This window comes from Ammospiza nelsoni, chromosome 7, assembly GCF_027579445.1.
Source record: "Ammospiza nelsoni isolate bAmmNel1 chromosome 7, bAmmNel1.pri, whole genome shotgun sequence".
NCBI lineage: Eukaryota > Metazoa > Chordata > Aves > Passeriformes > Passerellidae > Ammospiza > Ammospiza nelsoni.
In genome coordinates, this window is record NC_080639.1 from 18754641 (window position 1) to 18771318 (window position 16678).

The window sequence follows — 16678 nt, forward strand, 5'->3', positions numbered from 1 at the left end:
TCACCAAGAGTAACCCAAGCCCTTATTTGTGTTCATTATGGCAGTAAAATTGATTCACTAAAAAAGCTCATATAAACTGATTTTGTTTTAAGATTCAGAGCTTCCAAATGAAGCATGCACTTAGCTAATTTAAACCCCAGGTCACACACAGAACATCTAGTTTACTCTTATCAGTATCTCATGCTTATAAAAGATAAATTAGGAAGAAAAACTTGTTTTTTAAGGGTCTGTAACTGGACCTCCAGTGTTAAACACTGTCCCATAGTTCTCCTGTTTGGTGAAGGACAAATTCTTTCTTCGTCTGTTGGTGCCAGCCCTGTTCATGCCCAGCCATGCTCAAGTTAATTCCTACAGGTTGCAAATGGCCTCCTGGCTGATTCCAGTGGGCCTGCAGGACTTGCCTGCCTGCCTCTGTGTGTCTGTCTGCACCTCCAGAGCACATTAAAGTAATGCTTACCCCATAATGGGGGGAATTAACTGGAAGTAGAAGCTGTGTGCTTGTGTTGGTAGCTCAATTGCATGTTGCTGGTCCAGTATTACAAGGGTCAGAACAAATAAGGCTCCACAGCCTGCAGACAGTGAGTTGTGCCTCAGGTCAGCCTGCATTTCAAGCAGAGACTGCACCTCCTGTTGCTATGCTACTCCTGTAGAGGTGTTCCCTGTGGTCTGAAGGTAAACACTGAGGATCAGCATCCTGCTTCAGCCTTTTGTCATGGGTACAAGTCTCTTCACTGCTTGCTGAGTTGACCTTTCAAGTTAGTTTCTGCCTTTTCAGTGAAGTGTGGCTCTTTTATGATCTGACATGTGAGATGTGTACACAAAGATATGGTCTTCAGAAAGTTTGGTGTCAAATTATACTGAGACAGGCAGCTGCCATGTGAAATGGAGTGCAGCTACTCTTTCAGACTCACACGTGAGACCCTCAGCAGAAGTGTGGTGAGTAATTACTCTCAGCATATGCCCTGTGCCTGATTGAGCCTTTGTACGATGAATAGTGTGCAGAGCTGTTAAAAAGGCTGTAAAGCAGTACAGTTGCTGTGCAATTAATTCTGAAGCATAATGCTTGTGTTGTTACTGATAAAATGAAACCATTAGCAGTGAATAAACTGTTATTCCTTTCCTGTGTTTCTGGGTGTTGGGAGGTCAGTCAGTATGAAGCCCTCACCTCAGTTCTTTTCAGGGTTTCTATACTTGGTGGTTTGGATCTGGCTACGTTTTTAATGCCCTTCAAAAAGTATTATATAGCCCTAGCCTCTCTTACATGTACTGGCAGAAATGTCTTTGTTTTGTAGCTGGGATAGGCTGGACAAGAAGACACACAGGGAGAGAGGCAGGACTCTCCCTTTGCTCCTGAAGAGCCAAAGAGGATAGCTTTCCTTGGGCACTCTTCAGGGTGAGAACCAGTTTTCCCACCCTAGAGGACCTCAGTAGTTGGGACATAGAAACACAGAGCTCCAGCTCAACTCTGGGTAGCAATGGAGAGCTGTTGTGACTTCAGTCCTAGCATGCTGTAGGAGTCTGCTGCTGACCTTCCCTTTGGGCCTCACACTCCAGGCTTCCCAAAAGGCCACCTAGAGGTACAGTGAGGAAGCCACATAGACACATACAAGTAAATTACAGTCTTCTTTCCCCCTAATTTTAAAAAACCCCTGTAGCTACCCTTGACTTTTTATGCCTTCTCACAACTGAATAATCCATGCAGTGGCCACAGAAGGGAAAGGTGGGTCTCTCTCAGAGCAGCCTCTAAAGCAGGCTGTGGTTCTGATTTATTGCTTGTGCAGAGGGCTTTCTGGATGGTAGGGACTGCAGTGGGTTGCTAGCTGGCAGCTCTCTCGTTTGTTGTTCTCATTCCTTAGTTGTGTGAGTTTGGGGTCTTTTTTTTTAACTCCTCCTCCCATCTGGCATCTCCTAATTATTTTCTATTACTAATCACTTCTACAGGAAACAGACTGGACTGTTGAATTAAGAGCCCTATAAAACGATAATTTTGTTATTTACAGGTTTCTTAGCTCACTTAAATTTTATAACGTGACACTGTATAGCTGGTGATAATCACCTTGAGCCATGATTGTGTCCAATCTCATAAACTGGGCAGGGTCAGGTCTGGTCATTTGTGGAACATGAGAGGCTCAAGGAGAAGCTGGGGCAGTGCAGCTGGTAGCACCTCTGGTTGTGAGCTAATATCTGAAATATCTTGCATTTTATGCCTTCTGCAGTTCTGTGTAGCCAGGTCAAACCTGTGCTAGGAGTCTGACTAACAGGGGTTTTCTCCAGTGATCCCTCTCTTTATTCAGATAAACTCTTTTCTCTCCTTACTGTTTGTTCTCTGTGTGTCTAGATGGGAGCAGGGAAAGCATTTTACATGGGTTACATGATTCCAAGTACAAATCCATGTCCTTTGGCTTATCTACAGAGATGGAAAGGATGTGGAGCTGTGATGGTCTGATGTGTCCCCCCATCCATTAGAGAAGGCACATCTGCTCCACTAATAATTGCCCTGTTGTAAGTGGTTACCAAATGCCTAAAACCCATGGTGACTGAAGTGCTTGCTTTAGAGGTAGTAGCAGAAAGAGAAGTAGTTAGGTATGCCTAAAACAAGTATTAGACTGTAAAAGAAAAGAAGAACATTTTTCCTGTGGTAAATGCCACAGAAGCTGATCTGTTCTGGTCCTTGTTACTTTCTTTTTAATCTTTCACAAGAAAAAAAATATTTTCAGCTAAAGCTTCTCATGTTTAATTTTAGTCTCTAGCTGAAGTTTTCTGACTGAACAAAGTAAGGAGAGCAGTTTTATTACCAAGCTCAACAAACTACTTGCTCCTATTATTTCAAACCTGTCACACTTGTCATCAGCAAAGACAGCAACTCTTGACAGTTTTGCAAAGACTTTCTTTGATCATTAACTTTTAGAACATTAAACTTTTCCATATTTAACCTTTCTTCTGCATGGCATCAGCAGTTAGAAACAGTGTTGCTTCTGGCATCTAGTGTTCCTACAGTCCTAGTGTTTCAGTCAGTTAAGAATCACCACTCTGAAATTTCTGTTTCTCAGTTGTTGCTCTAATCTTCATCATGTTAGTATTGGTATTCCTCAATTTCAACTTGAATATAATTTCCAGAATAAGTAAAGGATGTGTTTCTAATAGTGAGGTCATATTATAATGCACTTTGATTATATTGCTGTGTAGTGGAGATTATTATTGCATTTTCTTAGAGCGTAAACAATTAGAAATAAGTTGCCTAAGGAACCTTAGAGCTAGTATCACAGAGTATAATATCTTCTAGGAAGCCTTAGTCATAGGTGTATGTGATTTAATAATTTTTTTCATATTTTCCAATTTGTGAATTAGATTAGTAGCATTTAGAGGAAAGCAGCTTTTACCCTTTTTGGGAGGGGATTGGAGGAATTCGGTGAAAATATGAAAAGACTCTGTTCCCAATTTCCATTTTGCATGTAATGGTGAAACATTTTTAAAGCTCTGTGCTTTATATCATGTGTCAAATAGTTTATTGGTAGAAGATTTCTGATGATTTTACATTGCTAGAGAAGTCTTGAAGACATTTCCCAACGTTAATATGATAGTGCATTACATTTGCATTCAGGCGTTTCTGTGAATTGGATGATGATTAGAGTAGCAGTATGTTTAATGCAAATGCACAAAAATTGCAGAAAGTATCCTGTGTTATGTTTCACAGAATTTCAAAGTGCTCAGTCTCTTAAGTGACAGCTCTCATTGCCTCCAGCTCCATCCCAATCCTTGCTAGCACTGATCACAGCTGGTGCCTGGGAGCTTCCTGTCACCTCTGCCACACTGCAGTGTGCCTTCCTTCTCAAGGCAGGCTCCTGCTCAGTAAGCTGAGCATGCTGAGAGCTTCCTGGACAGTTTTTTATGGACCTGATGGGTTCATTCTCTTGGGCTGTTTTTATTGTTGAAAATTCACACAGCCTCAGCGGTAGAAATCTTCTAAGCAGTGTCATTTTTAAAGTGCTAGTTGATGGTGGTAGTACAAATGAAAAATTGCCCTGTAAGGTAAGATGAAAAGCATGCTAAGAAAGAAAGAAGTAGTTGTGCTGGTTTAACATTTTGTTTATTTCAATGAGTTTAAGTAATGCGAATATACCCCAAACTTAGTATTTTAGCTTTGATGTGACCTGCACTCAAAATAAAAGCTGTTGGTCAAAGACCACACGCATCTGAAATCCCAGGTGTAGACTGGAACCTGGGACTAGTGTATTTCAACTGAAAATAGACATCAGCTAAACATTATGTTGTAAGGAACCACAGACTTGCTGGGGGGAAAGAATAAAAACCCCTTGAGTCTCTCCTTTCTAACAGAAGTTGTATGATCTGTCCACATGCCAGTGCTTCTCCCTTGAAAGGTAAATATTCTGTATAGCCAAGATTTATGATGGGGGTTACATTGCCAGCCCCATTTTGAATCATTCAAAATCATTCAATTTTCAAATCAAGTGGTTATTTAAATTTGTTTCAAAGATGCTGTGTTTGACCATTTGAGATTATGATTTCTTGAGTGCCTGTCTCAAGAATTTTTAATAGTCATAGCTTTCTGTAGGGAAATGGGATGTTTACTGCTGTTATAGGAAAAATATTCCTGACAGAAGCATTTTAAAATGTTAATTAGGAAACTTGGAATAAATAGGAAAGATGAACCATATATATAAAAGGAGAGAGAAGAAAATTGGAACACTGGTCAACAAAAGTGAAATGAGCCTTTTCTGAGAATGTGATCAGGGATTAGAAGACTTTATGGGTGGAAATAAACTGATAATTTGTTAATAATTGAAAATGTGACTTTGGAAGCAGACTAATTCTGCTGCCAATTCCACTCTGGTTTCATTCATTGCAGGTTTCAAAGCAGTCTTGATTTAAATAGAGATTTATGCAAGGGAGTGGGAGTCCACATGAGACTCATTTGAAGGATGATCAGCCCATCTGATTTTTCAAGTGTGCCTAATTGCACGGTATAAAATGAACAGACCCTGACCCACTGGTGCAGCTATGCCCATGGACACACATGGGCCTACAAACCTGGTAATCAGGGTCCCTGAGGAGTGCTGGGGAGCACTGGGGGTTACCCCATTGTTTAATTTTTCTGCTGGGCGGTGGTCCATAAGCAGGTTTTCATCATCATGCATTTGGCAAGCATGTTGCATAGAGCCATTTGACATCTCTAGTATTCCTTCAGGTTAAATATTGTTTTCACCTTGAATCATCGGTTCAAATCAAATGGTAATTCAGGAAGGATTAGGAGACTTTTGATTCTTACTCTTATTTAAGCTAAATAAGTATGATTATGGACTTGAGAGTATGATTAAGAAAGAAACTGTGACAGCACATGTACCATAGCAACATAGCTTATTCAGGAAGAAGTGGATGGATTCAAAATAGATGCTGTGCCAAAGGAGCAGGTGTGGTCTGAAATACAAAGAGTGTTTAGAAATTAATGAGCTGCAGTTTTCAATTATAACATACATTGAATTACTCTAAATTGAATTACCATGTAGAACAAAAGAAGGCTAGTATTAGATGCATTAGACTGCCAGTCAAGACTAATGTGAAATAAGTATAATACATTAGGTAAGAAAATATTGATGAGAAATAAAAAAAAAATTCCATACCATTTGTCCATGTTATACCAGTAGCCATAACTCCTATTCCACAAGGAAAAAATTTAAAAATACCTAATAAATATATTAATAGAAAGACCTTGTGGATTACACTATTTTCATTATCCCTAAGTGTATACATTTTCAGTTACAAAAAGATAACAGGTTGACTACAGATTTATTTTATCTGTAAGATTCTTAAATGGATATTATAAAGAAAATGTAATATTTATTTCCTCATCAAAGGGTATGGTTAAACTTCTCTTTTATTTTTATCTTTCCTTTTATTTGAGGAAATCCTTATGACAGTATGGGTCAGATGAGGAATAAAACCACCAGTCCCTTGTGGTTTTGAACAATTAGTCTAAATAGCTGGTTTGTTCTTACAATACTTTAATTTAGTATATCAGTAATAAAGAGCATTTGCCAAAAGAGGAGCATTCATGCAGCTGCCAATTTGCATTACATTTTAACTGCTATCACTCCTATAGAGCACATGGCATTTATAAATTATTTTTAAGGTCTTTTTGGAGTACAGTCTGCCTTGACACATCATGAATCAAGAGGCTTTTTCTGGAGTGACCCTTCACTGCAGTGGATGTCAGTGGAAGCTCAGTCACAGCAGCACAGCTCTCTGCGGACCAGCAGGGAGACACATCCCAGACAAAGGGATGGGGAGAGCATGCAGGGCTCCAGCTGAAACAGGAAATGCTGACTCAATGGGAGCAAGATGGAGAAGCTACTGAGGAACAGCAGCTTCTGTGTTGCTGACCAGGATGAGCGTTGCTCCCCTAACAGAGCTCCTTGTTTCATCAGCTCCTCTTCCTGAAGGCCTTGTAGCTGCAAGACCGATCTCTCTGGCTCCTCTGTGAGGACTTGTATCACTGTTTAAGCTGCATAAAGGAACTTGTAGCTATAGCTTATAAAACCCAGTGAACACCATTGTTGATTACAACATCACACCCCTACCACGTGCCCACATACACCCCTGCAGTGGGATTTGTACTGATGGAGTGTGGAGTTACCCTGGGAATTACCTGTACATGGTGGGTCAGTTGCTGACCTTCCTGAAAGCTAAGTCATGTGATATTAGCAAAGTCCTCCAGAACCAGATCAAAAGCAGAACTTCTTCCTGAAGGTACTGAGAAAATTTTATTTTATTTTTGCTGTGTCTAGATCCATAGTTATATACCAAAATATGTCCCTCCTTGGAAAAGAATGGGTTGTATTTGCCACTGAAAAGTTCCTTGCTTTTGTGCCACTACCCAGAAAAGTAACCATTCATTGTTTTTGCCTTGCCAGTAACTGAAAGAGAGGAGTAGTCACATGGGTGCTCTTTGCTGGTGCACAGTTTGGAATTGTCATTCCAAAGGCCCATATCAGTAACTGCCAGGAGCAAATCTACAACCTGTCAGCTTCTAGAAGCAAAATAAACCCAGATCACAATCAGCTGCAGTGACCAGTGGGTTTTAGGAGTAAAGCTACAGAAAAACTTTTCTGTTGGCTTCCCTTAAGATCTCCCTGCTTTTTTATGAGTATGCTCTGCATGGTAAGCACACCAATGGGAACATACAGTCTTCACAAATAATGCCTGTTCACTTTGATTGTATTGTACAATACAGCATTGAAGGAACTCACTTTTGATGCAGTAATTTCTAGCAGCAATATCAGGCAACTTTTTTTCTATAATTTAAACTTTGGATTTATTTATTTATTTGTTTGTTTATTTATTTACCAGCCTTACTTTAAGTCAAGCCAACATTTTGGCTGAATTTGTTTAATTAAATTTTCAATTAAACATTTTTTAAGACTTCTTTTAAAATTCTAGATATAAAAATGTTCATTAGCAGCTACAGAAATCATGTAAGCTTTTATCAAAAATATAAGTAGCCATTTCTTTAGATTTTGCCATAAGTACTTCACTGGAGGGGGTGGGAAAGGTCTGATTTAATTAGAAGTCAGTCCATTTGGAAAATTTTATTATAAAAACCAGAACTTTTCTCAGGAGTAAGATTTCATCATTTAACCACTACTTAAACCCAGCTCCCCTGTGGGTGACTGAAAGCAGGGTTCGCTGTTGCCTGAGGATTCCTTTCTGCCTGAGCACTGTGGGAGCCTGAACGTGTCCATGTGCCAGGTGAGCGTGGCTGTGTTGGAATGGCAGCAAGAGAAGTCCCTGGTGGCTGAGGCTGTGTGATGGTCCTTCCCACCCACCTTCTGAGATGTCATCTTTCAGGCTGGACCTTTCTTTTAATAGCATTCCTACCCTCTGCTCACACCATGTGAGCAGAGGCTATGCCTGGAGTTAGCATTCTACAAGTGAAGAAAATTCACTGAAAGCAGATTATCACCACTTTTATTTAAAAAGTAAAATTTTGGGCTACTCTTTTCCCTTCACAACAATCCCATGAAAGACATGACTGGGAAAGTTATATTTAGCTTGGAACAAACTTCTACCAAGAGCAGCACTGAGGAAATTGGGCTCAGTTTCACAATCTGACTGATTAGCTTTTGAAAATCATGTACTGAGGCCATAAAATATGCTCATAAAGTGTTCATACAAGCAAGGATTTTCTGAGCATATGCATTTGGCTCAGTTAGCTGTACAGTGAAACAGAATACTGCAAAATGTACAGTGGCTCACTGCATAGTAACCCAAGTGTCTTGTTTCTTGATACATGTACAATAGGGCATAATCTTTGATGTTTTTAAAAATTGCTTGCAAAATAACTGCTGGTTATTATTAAAATGGAGGGAAGGGATCATATTTTATATACATTCTGAAAGAATAAAGGCATATTTAGTCATAACAACATGAAAATACCATTTGAGAATGAAAAGCCTACAGCGTACTATGCATTCTGAAGAAAACATGATTATGTGTTTGAGACTGGAGCCAGGTGCTCAGAAAACAAAACATTCCATTGTATTGGAAATGCAGGTGGGCTTCAGGATCAACAGATCAACTCTAATCTGGTTGTTCTAGGACCTGTGATCTTAACCTCGCTTGAATTTTTTCTGTTTTGGTTGGGGTTTGGTTTTGGGTTTATTTTTTTTCCTGAAGTACTTTCACTTTCTTACTCCATAAATGGGAATGCATTGATTTCCCTTTTTAGAAAGATAATTTGTACGATGTTGACTGAACTGTGTGACTGGATTAAACTTACATAATGTGTCTTTCAGAGAGTGACTAATTGGAATTTACTGCAAGTCGAAGATGACTTTTAAATCAATTCTGTGAAGGCTTCATAATCAGACTTACTGATTGGGAGATTAGTAGCAGCAAATATGCATACATTATCCAGCTAACACTGAGAGCAGGTAGTGCTCCAGAGAACAGCTGTTTCTCCTACACCCTGAAGGACTACTCCAGGGGAAAGTAAGGAAAGTGGAGTCCCAGTAGGACCCAGACTGAACCACTCCTACAGCTGAGGTTTTACAACAAATGGGAACATCTGAAATAGCACATTACAGTCTTTTATTTCTTTTTTTTTTTCCACCCTTCAGTCCATACTTAACTTGTAGAACCTCTAAACAGATGTCATGGTTTAAAGCCTGTTGTGTTGCTAGGTTTGACTTTTTAGTGTTTAAATCTTTAAAATGTACAGGACTGCTCTGGTTGCATGCCCTGCTGAGAAGTTGCTCAGCTGTTGCTTCCAGTCATTCCCTTTTCAGTTCACCTCAGTCCTGTGAAATCACGTCGTGAAATTAAATTTAAGAATGACAGCCTTGCAGTTTCCTTCCTCATGCAGTCTGCACAGCATATTCCTCCCTGCACTTGCAATTGTGATTGCAAATGTTTGTCACTCACAATTGCTAAAAAAACCCCAAAAAATTAAGAGGTAGGAAAGTGGAAAGGAAATTACTTTCCTCTTCAGATTTTTACCTCTTTTTCATCCAGTATGTAGCAGACAGTATCTTCAGGCAGAGCAATTTACAAAGATAATTTGTTGGAAAATGAAAGGCTGTGGAGAGGAGACTTTGCTGGTAGGTGGGAGTGCAGGAGCCACTGGTGGAGAGCAGGCACTGAATCAAAAGCCAGCCCAAGGTGTAAGAAGAGGAGCAGGACCTGCAGGTTACAGGCACTAGAGAAAACACAGAAAAACACAGAGAGCCTGGAACAGGAGCGTGCCTTGGAGTGGACAGCTTGATAGCTTCCTGCAGCATTTGAGTTAAGCCCCAGGTCCCTGCCTTCACTGGTTTGCTCTCAGGGTGACTCATCTCTGCAGTGATTAGGGCTGCCTGAGGACAGTGGGTCGCTCTCTCTTACTTTGTTATCTCACATACTAAAAAGTGAAAGATCTGGCCCTGCCTGATGGCCCAAACTGTTGTCAGGAAGGTGTGCACAACAGAAATTTCATTCTTCAGTTTGATTTTCAAAAGGAGAGATTTGGTGTATGTAAAAGAAAGCATTGCTTTGCAAAGCCAAGCACCCAAAGTTAGGCAATGGCAGAAGAATGAAAAATTGTGTCATCTACAAGCAGTTGTATACATTTTAATTTTTCTGTTGCTGGCTTTGTGGCTTCAACTTTGTTTCAATCTCTGTTTCTGGTGTACACTACTGTAGAGCAAATAGCCCAGGCAAATGGCTGAGAGGGTAGGTGATGAGGCCAGGACTCCTTTACTTGTAAAGAGCAGAAAATGCTGTGCATTGAACAATGGGAAGCTGATTTATGTCAAACCAATAAGCAGTCTCTGTTAGAGTAACGTAACACAAAGCGGTGTTAAAATTAAAATACATAATCGTATAACTACTTTCCAGATTATAACACATTTTCATAATTACAACCACAAGATAGGACCTTTCCCTGTTGGGTAGTTTTGCTTACCTTTTTATTGGCATTCTTAGATTTAATTTTCCAGGATCCAGAGATCTGTTTCTACTAGCATGACTCTAAAGTGCCATTGGAAATAACTCAGTTCTTCAGAATTAGGAAAAGGGACGCTGACAATTAAGGAGTAAGTATGCCAAAAACCAGATATGTGCACTATAGTGATTAAAAAGGAAATTCAGCCTGCTTTACCTTGCTTCTTAAGTGGAATTACACAAAATTAATGAGTTGATTCTGATAGTAAATTTATTGTTGAAAATCACTGCATTATTTATTTTCAACAAATTACATTTTAAAAGAATTTATTTCCAATATGAAGCTTTGGTGAGGCATTTTTTCCCCTTAAAAATAAGAGAAATTTTGGGTTGCAGAGAAGAGCATAATGAAATGTTTTTACAAATCGTGACTTACTTCCTGAGCCTGTTGTCACTCAAAGTTGTTTGGAGAGGATGACTCCTCTGGGGCAGGTGTAGGTCCACCTTGTTCCATGAGGACTTACATCTGATGTAGTTCTTGGGAATTAAACCATGAAGTGACTTTAGCGGAAGGGAAAGGAAAGGAGGCTGCTCCCCTGAGTCCATGCTATTTTCACACTTTGTGTAGATAAAGTGTCAGGTTTTTATCATCTCTTACTCATCATCTCAGTTTTCTTGATCTTCTGTTGCCATGGAGTGTTAATGTACTTGCAAAGATGGACAGAAAAATGCCAGAGGAGCATTCGCCTGCATTAGAAAGGAGTGGTTAAAAGCAAGACAAGATTGAAGTAGTCATTGGAAAAGTATTTCTAGATAGGATGGATCAAGCAGCCTCCTGCATTGAAACCAGGAACTGAGTCAGACCCTGTATGAGCCAGTAGCACCTGACAGCATTCTCCTGTATGATCATGGATCAGTGTTTCAATTCTTAGCTGTATTGCAGATTAGTGTTTAGTGCAGCACCAACCTTGATCCTTAATCTCTGCACCATGACCCAATGCTGAAACCCAGCAGACTTTTAAAACCTGTCGGGAAGGTTATGGGTGGCCATACAAGGGAAGAGAAGAGGGGCTCCCAGTCAGCACTAATCTCAGCTGTATTGGCAGGGCTGAGCTAAACTGGAACACTGAGATCCAGCTGCAAAGCACATACCAATTCCACCCAGAAGCTTGTGACAAACTGTGCTTGTCGTCGGTTTCTGACTCAGGAGAGATAAAAATACCTCGGCTGCAGCAGGGAGAGCGGTAGCAGTGCGGCAGGGGGAGGGAGGGAGGGCTGCGCGCCGCTCTGCACAGGCAGGGAGGGAAAGGTCCCTGGCATCTCCCCCAGCCCCACGCTGCAAAGCTTGGCTGTGCTCAGATCAAGGGTCCGTTCTTGCTGTCTCTGACAGAGACTGTTCACAAACGCTTGGAGAGCGCCAGGGGCAAGGGCAGAGTGGCCATGGCGGCCAGCCCTCCCGGCGGGCAGCGCTCAGCTGCAGGGAGCCGGGCTGCCCCGGTGGGAATGGCACGGTCTGCCCTGCTCCTTCGGGAGCCCCTTGGCTCTGGCTCCGTGGCAGCTGAGGTCAAGGCTTCAATGGTTGCGTGGAATAGTTTGTGTGAGGGCTGGCTAGAAACAGACTGCCCTGTGGATGTTTCATCGTCAGTTGCATCCGTCCGAAGTTCAGGTTTCAGTCCAGTGGGAGACTGTGGCCATTCACCTTCTGTTAGGATCTGTAAATTTCTAAAGAGAGGCGACAGCAGCAGTGCGGGGTTCAGGTCTTTGCTGGATGGAGCACTGCAATGAACTTGGGATGACATTTCTATTCACATCCCTACAAGATATGAGATTGGTGAGCATGTTTTCATACGAAAAGTACTGAAAAACCTAATTTTAAGGGAAGAGTGGTGTCCATCAGCATTACCCGCTCCGGGCTGTACCCCTGGTGCACAGGCCACGTCGGACGGGAGGGTCGGGGAGAGCCGCTTCCCGCCGCGTCCCCGGGGCTGCTGCGAGCTGCCCTGCCTCCCGCGGCACCCCAGCGGCGCACGGGTGCCATTTGCTAGCGGTGCGCGGCTCACACCGCGGGTGCCGCTCCCGGGGCCCCGGGCCGTGCCGGGAGGAGCCGTGCAGTACCGCGTGGGGCCGGGCCGTGCCGGGCGGGGCCGCTCCGCCCGCCGGGCCGGGGTTCCATTGGCTGCGGCCGCCCCGGGGCGGGGCCGCTCCGCTCCGCGCGGGGCCGCGCCGGGCAGCGGGCGGGCGCAGGGCGCGAGGCGTGCGCGTCCCCGCGCCCCCCGAGCCGGCCGCCGCCGATGGAGGCAGCGCGCGCGGGCTGCGCGTCCCCGCCGCCGGCTGCCGCCCGCCCCCGGCCCGCAGGCCGCCCGCCCGCAGCGCCCGGCCCCGCGCCCCGCCGAGCCCCAGCCCCGCATGGCCGCGCCGCCCGCCCCAGCAGCCTAGGCTGCGGCATGGTCCGCGCCGCCCCGGCAGCCCGAGAGTGACCGAGCCGCCTCCGGGCAGCATGCCGGCCAGGGAGCCCTGGGCAGCGCACCGAGCCCGCGGCAGCGCCGGGCACGAGGGCCGGCAGCAGCGCGATCTGCTGCTCGCAGCCCTGGGCATGAAACTGGGCGCTCGCAAGGCGTCCGTGACAATCTGGCAACCTCTTAAACTCTTTGCTTATTCGCAGTTGACGTCGCTCGTCCGAAGAGCAACTCTGAAGGAAAATGAACACGTTCCAAAATACGAGAAGGTTCATAATTTCAAGGTAAGACGTTTTCCTGTCTAATTTATTTTTTGGGCAAAGGGACTTTAGCTCGTGTTTTAAAAGGGGTCTGGTATCGTAAGGAAATCATGGGTATGCACACTGTGACTTTCTAGGAACTTAAAAGCTGCAAGTGAAGCTCATTGCCAGTTACATCAGTGAGGCGCGTTTAGAACATAGAGCAGAGGAACCGGGATTTTGTTGTTGGCTGCTTGTGTGCACGCGTTTCTTTCAATGATATTTGCCATATCTAGTTATCTCTTTTATTTAGAACTGGTTTATACTGAGAGAGATGCTAAAGGTGAGAAAAACATCAAAGTTTTCTTTCAACTCGAATGTAGTCCAGTTTTACTTTCAATGCAAAAAACCTCTCAGATCTATAGTTAGATTATTAAAGTGATCTTATCTCAGTTTGTCGATCATAAATAGCTTCAGAGGTAAGAAGTGTGTTCTGCTGCATCTGGATTGAGCAGATGGTCTGCATTTCCTTTAGTTTCTGGCTTTTCTCCTGTGTCAGTGAATTGAGTGTTGAAACTAACGAGGCTTATGCCATGAGGCTGTTGGACATGCTGGCATCAGCAACTACCTTATGTTTTAATAAAATTTACTTAGTCTTCTATGTAGCTTCTAGTTATTGTTCTAATTGCCTTGAATAACCAATGTTCTTTGGTAAGAGTGATACATGTCAGTTCAACATATTCGTGTTTTGTGTCTGTCTGTAATAGGTGTCCAGTAAGGACTCAGTAGTGTAACCTTTTGGTGGTCAAATACACTTGATGATAGGCAGTCTTAATTTTAAGACTGCGTAAATTGATGTTTTACTGGATTCCTGTAGATGACAGTACAAATTTCATATATATAATTTGAAGGCCAAATGTTGTCTTTAATGTAAAAAAAAAAAAAAAACCCAAACCTAAAAACCTGCTTTTATTTCTTTTAAGAGAAGGGCAGATTGTTAATGTAATACAGGCATCTGATGATATATGCATCCATTAAATGTCTCCTGTTTTCAGTTTTGATTTCCATCATGCATATATGTCGGAATGTGGGAATGTCCACATGCATGCACATATATTAATTTACCTATCCTCCGTCTGATTTTATTTAAACCACATTCTGGCTTTTGAGTGCAGATAATCACCAAAAATGGAAACTTTATGTGATCAGAATGTTTTGTTTCATTTGAGTACTTCCATTAAGCACAAATTTGAAAACCGTATACAGACTGGTATGTAAGAAGTGTTTAATACGAATGCTTGGCATAACATATTTGTGCAGGCTGACAGTTCAATGCAGAGCATTTTTTCACAGGCTCCTAAGGTGTCCTAAATATCTGCAACGTCTTGCAATTTTCATTTGTTCCTTAGACTTTGAAGATAATTCTTGCAGATGCCAGCAGATCATGATTTTCCATGTACTACAGTGTATGTAGGATAATAAGTATTTAATTTTGCACATCTGTGTTCCCTAGTTGTTTTTCTTTAACAGCCTGAAACATATCTGTTTTGAAAATAATCTGATAACCTGATTTTCATTCATTCAGATTTGTTTATTTCTTTTTCTTTCATAAACTGTTTATGGAAAGTTTCAAAGCTGTGAGTTTTCCAGTCTTTTCCAAAACCAGACTGTATGTCTGCTCCAAGGTCATAGCCATGGCACAAACTTTCCACATGGATTGTTTTCTTTATAATAGTTGTGCTGTAATTCCTTTATACATACTGTTGCCAGAAAAATATACCTTGAGAAGTAAGTCTGTTCTCAAGTCAGTGTAATGGAATTGCCTTTCACAGATAATTTTTGCTATAAAAGACTAGAAGAGAACAAGCCCTCTACAGGGTGTGCTGCAACCAACCTTGTCATGCAAGGAAAGCTTCTGGCAGTCATGAACTCTAAATGTGTCCACTCTCCCATCAGAATAAAAAGCAGAAGATAAGCTCTTAGCAAGTACAGTGTTATGGCTCTAAAATGAAGGGCTATCCTTAGCTTGTGTGCTTCTCTCCTTTATAATTTCTTTGCATCTGTCAGTTTTTTTCCTTGCATGTATACATGTCACCATTTAAAATGTCTGTATGAGTCTCCTAGGTTGCCTGCCAAGCAGCAAATCTGCCACCCATGTGGAGGGGTAGGAAATGTCAAGCCCAGAGTCTTCAACCTAGACTTTTGATACAAACCAAGAAAAAACAACTGAGGAATTAAATAAATTTATCCAGTTCAGCTAATCAGCAGTGACTGCTGTCCCCAGAGGCTCCACAGCAAACAGGAGTGTGTCTGCTGCTTTGTAGCTCTGCAGATGATCTGCTTTTTGTGCTGCAGGCACAAGGCACCAGATAGGGACCCCTAACCCTCTCCCAGCAGCTCTTTGATCAGTCACACCACTGCTCACAGAAATGAAGGGGTCTCAGAAATCCTTTTACACTGGAAACGCTGTGGCACCCTAGCAGAGAGGGGAGAAATGGAGACCCACACATGCACAGCAAGCAGTGGTGTTTTCCTGGGGAAGGTGACAGCTGCAGCCACTCCAGAGGCAGCCTGCGCTTAGCAAACACCCCAGAGAGCTGACCACAGGCTGAGGGACCTCAGTTCTCTCCTGCCCCTGTGGGTGGGTATCTGGGGACTCAGTACAGTTTGAGCACTCAGACCCTGCACAGAGCTCAGGTAGAGGAACACGGTGGCAGAGGAGCAGTGCAGTGAATCCTCATTGCAGGAGTGCAGTGCCTAGGGGAGGGGTGAGCATGAAAGCTGCTTTTAAATCATCAAGAAGTCCCCTGAATAAATCCATTAACCTATGTTTTGCTCCAAGGGTTGTTTGAAAGAAGAATGTAAAGACAGTTTTACTAGGAGTGCTGACATGGCAGGGTTTTTGAGAAGGTTTAATCTTACTTAAATCTCCTGGAATGTGAGTTGTCTCCTGCCTGAAGGGAACAGGCTGGGTAGCCAGGGTGACAGGGAGCTCTGCAAGCAGAGCAGGTCGGTAATGATCTCCAGCTCTGTAATATTCTCCTGGCTGGGAAAGGCTGGTCTCTCATGAGCACATCTCAAATGCAAATACAGAGTGCCTGAATTCTCTTAAATTAATCTCCATAAGTAAAGAAAGGGATGATTATTTATAAATGTCAGTTCTGACTGAGTTTTAAATGCATGTCCTGCAGGATGAAAGCTAGATGTGAAAAGTATTCTCCTTTTAAGCATATTTTTGCATTTTCCAATTTATATAAAAAATTAATATTTCTGTGTTCTTCTCTATAAATCTAAAATACCCATTTTCTAATAATTCAAATCTATCAGATTAAAGAGGCTTACATTGATAGGGCATTTTTTTTAGCTCTAATTGAATAATGGAATTTGACATGAGTGTGACTTGATTTGGTCTATCTTTTTGCATATTTGGACTACTTTTGGTTTCGTTCTGTTTACTGTGCTTTTCTGAAATCCAGCACACTGAATGAGATCTCTTGCACAATGAATCATTAGACCAAATGAGGACAGTCACTTCACCATCTTCAAAAT

The 16678-nt window shown here is 42.4% G+C and overlaps 1 protein-coding gene across 4 annotated transcripts in view; it reads left to right on the forward strand.

Annotated features, from left to right (window-relative positions):
• The window catches only part of CHN1 (chimerin 1), a 92444-nt gene that overhangs the window by 51305 nt on the left and 24461 nt on the right, over nt 1-16678 (forward strand). For all 4 annotated transcript variants that reach the window (XM_059475801.1, XM_059475802.1, XM_059475804.1 and 1 more), the window contains one exon: nt 13097-13174. In XM_059475801.1, the coding sequence (XP_059331784.1) occupies nt 13097-13174 (78 nt within the window). The remainder of the gene's footprint in view (nt 1-13096; nt 13175-16678) is intronic.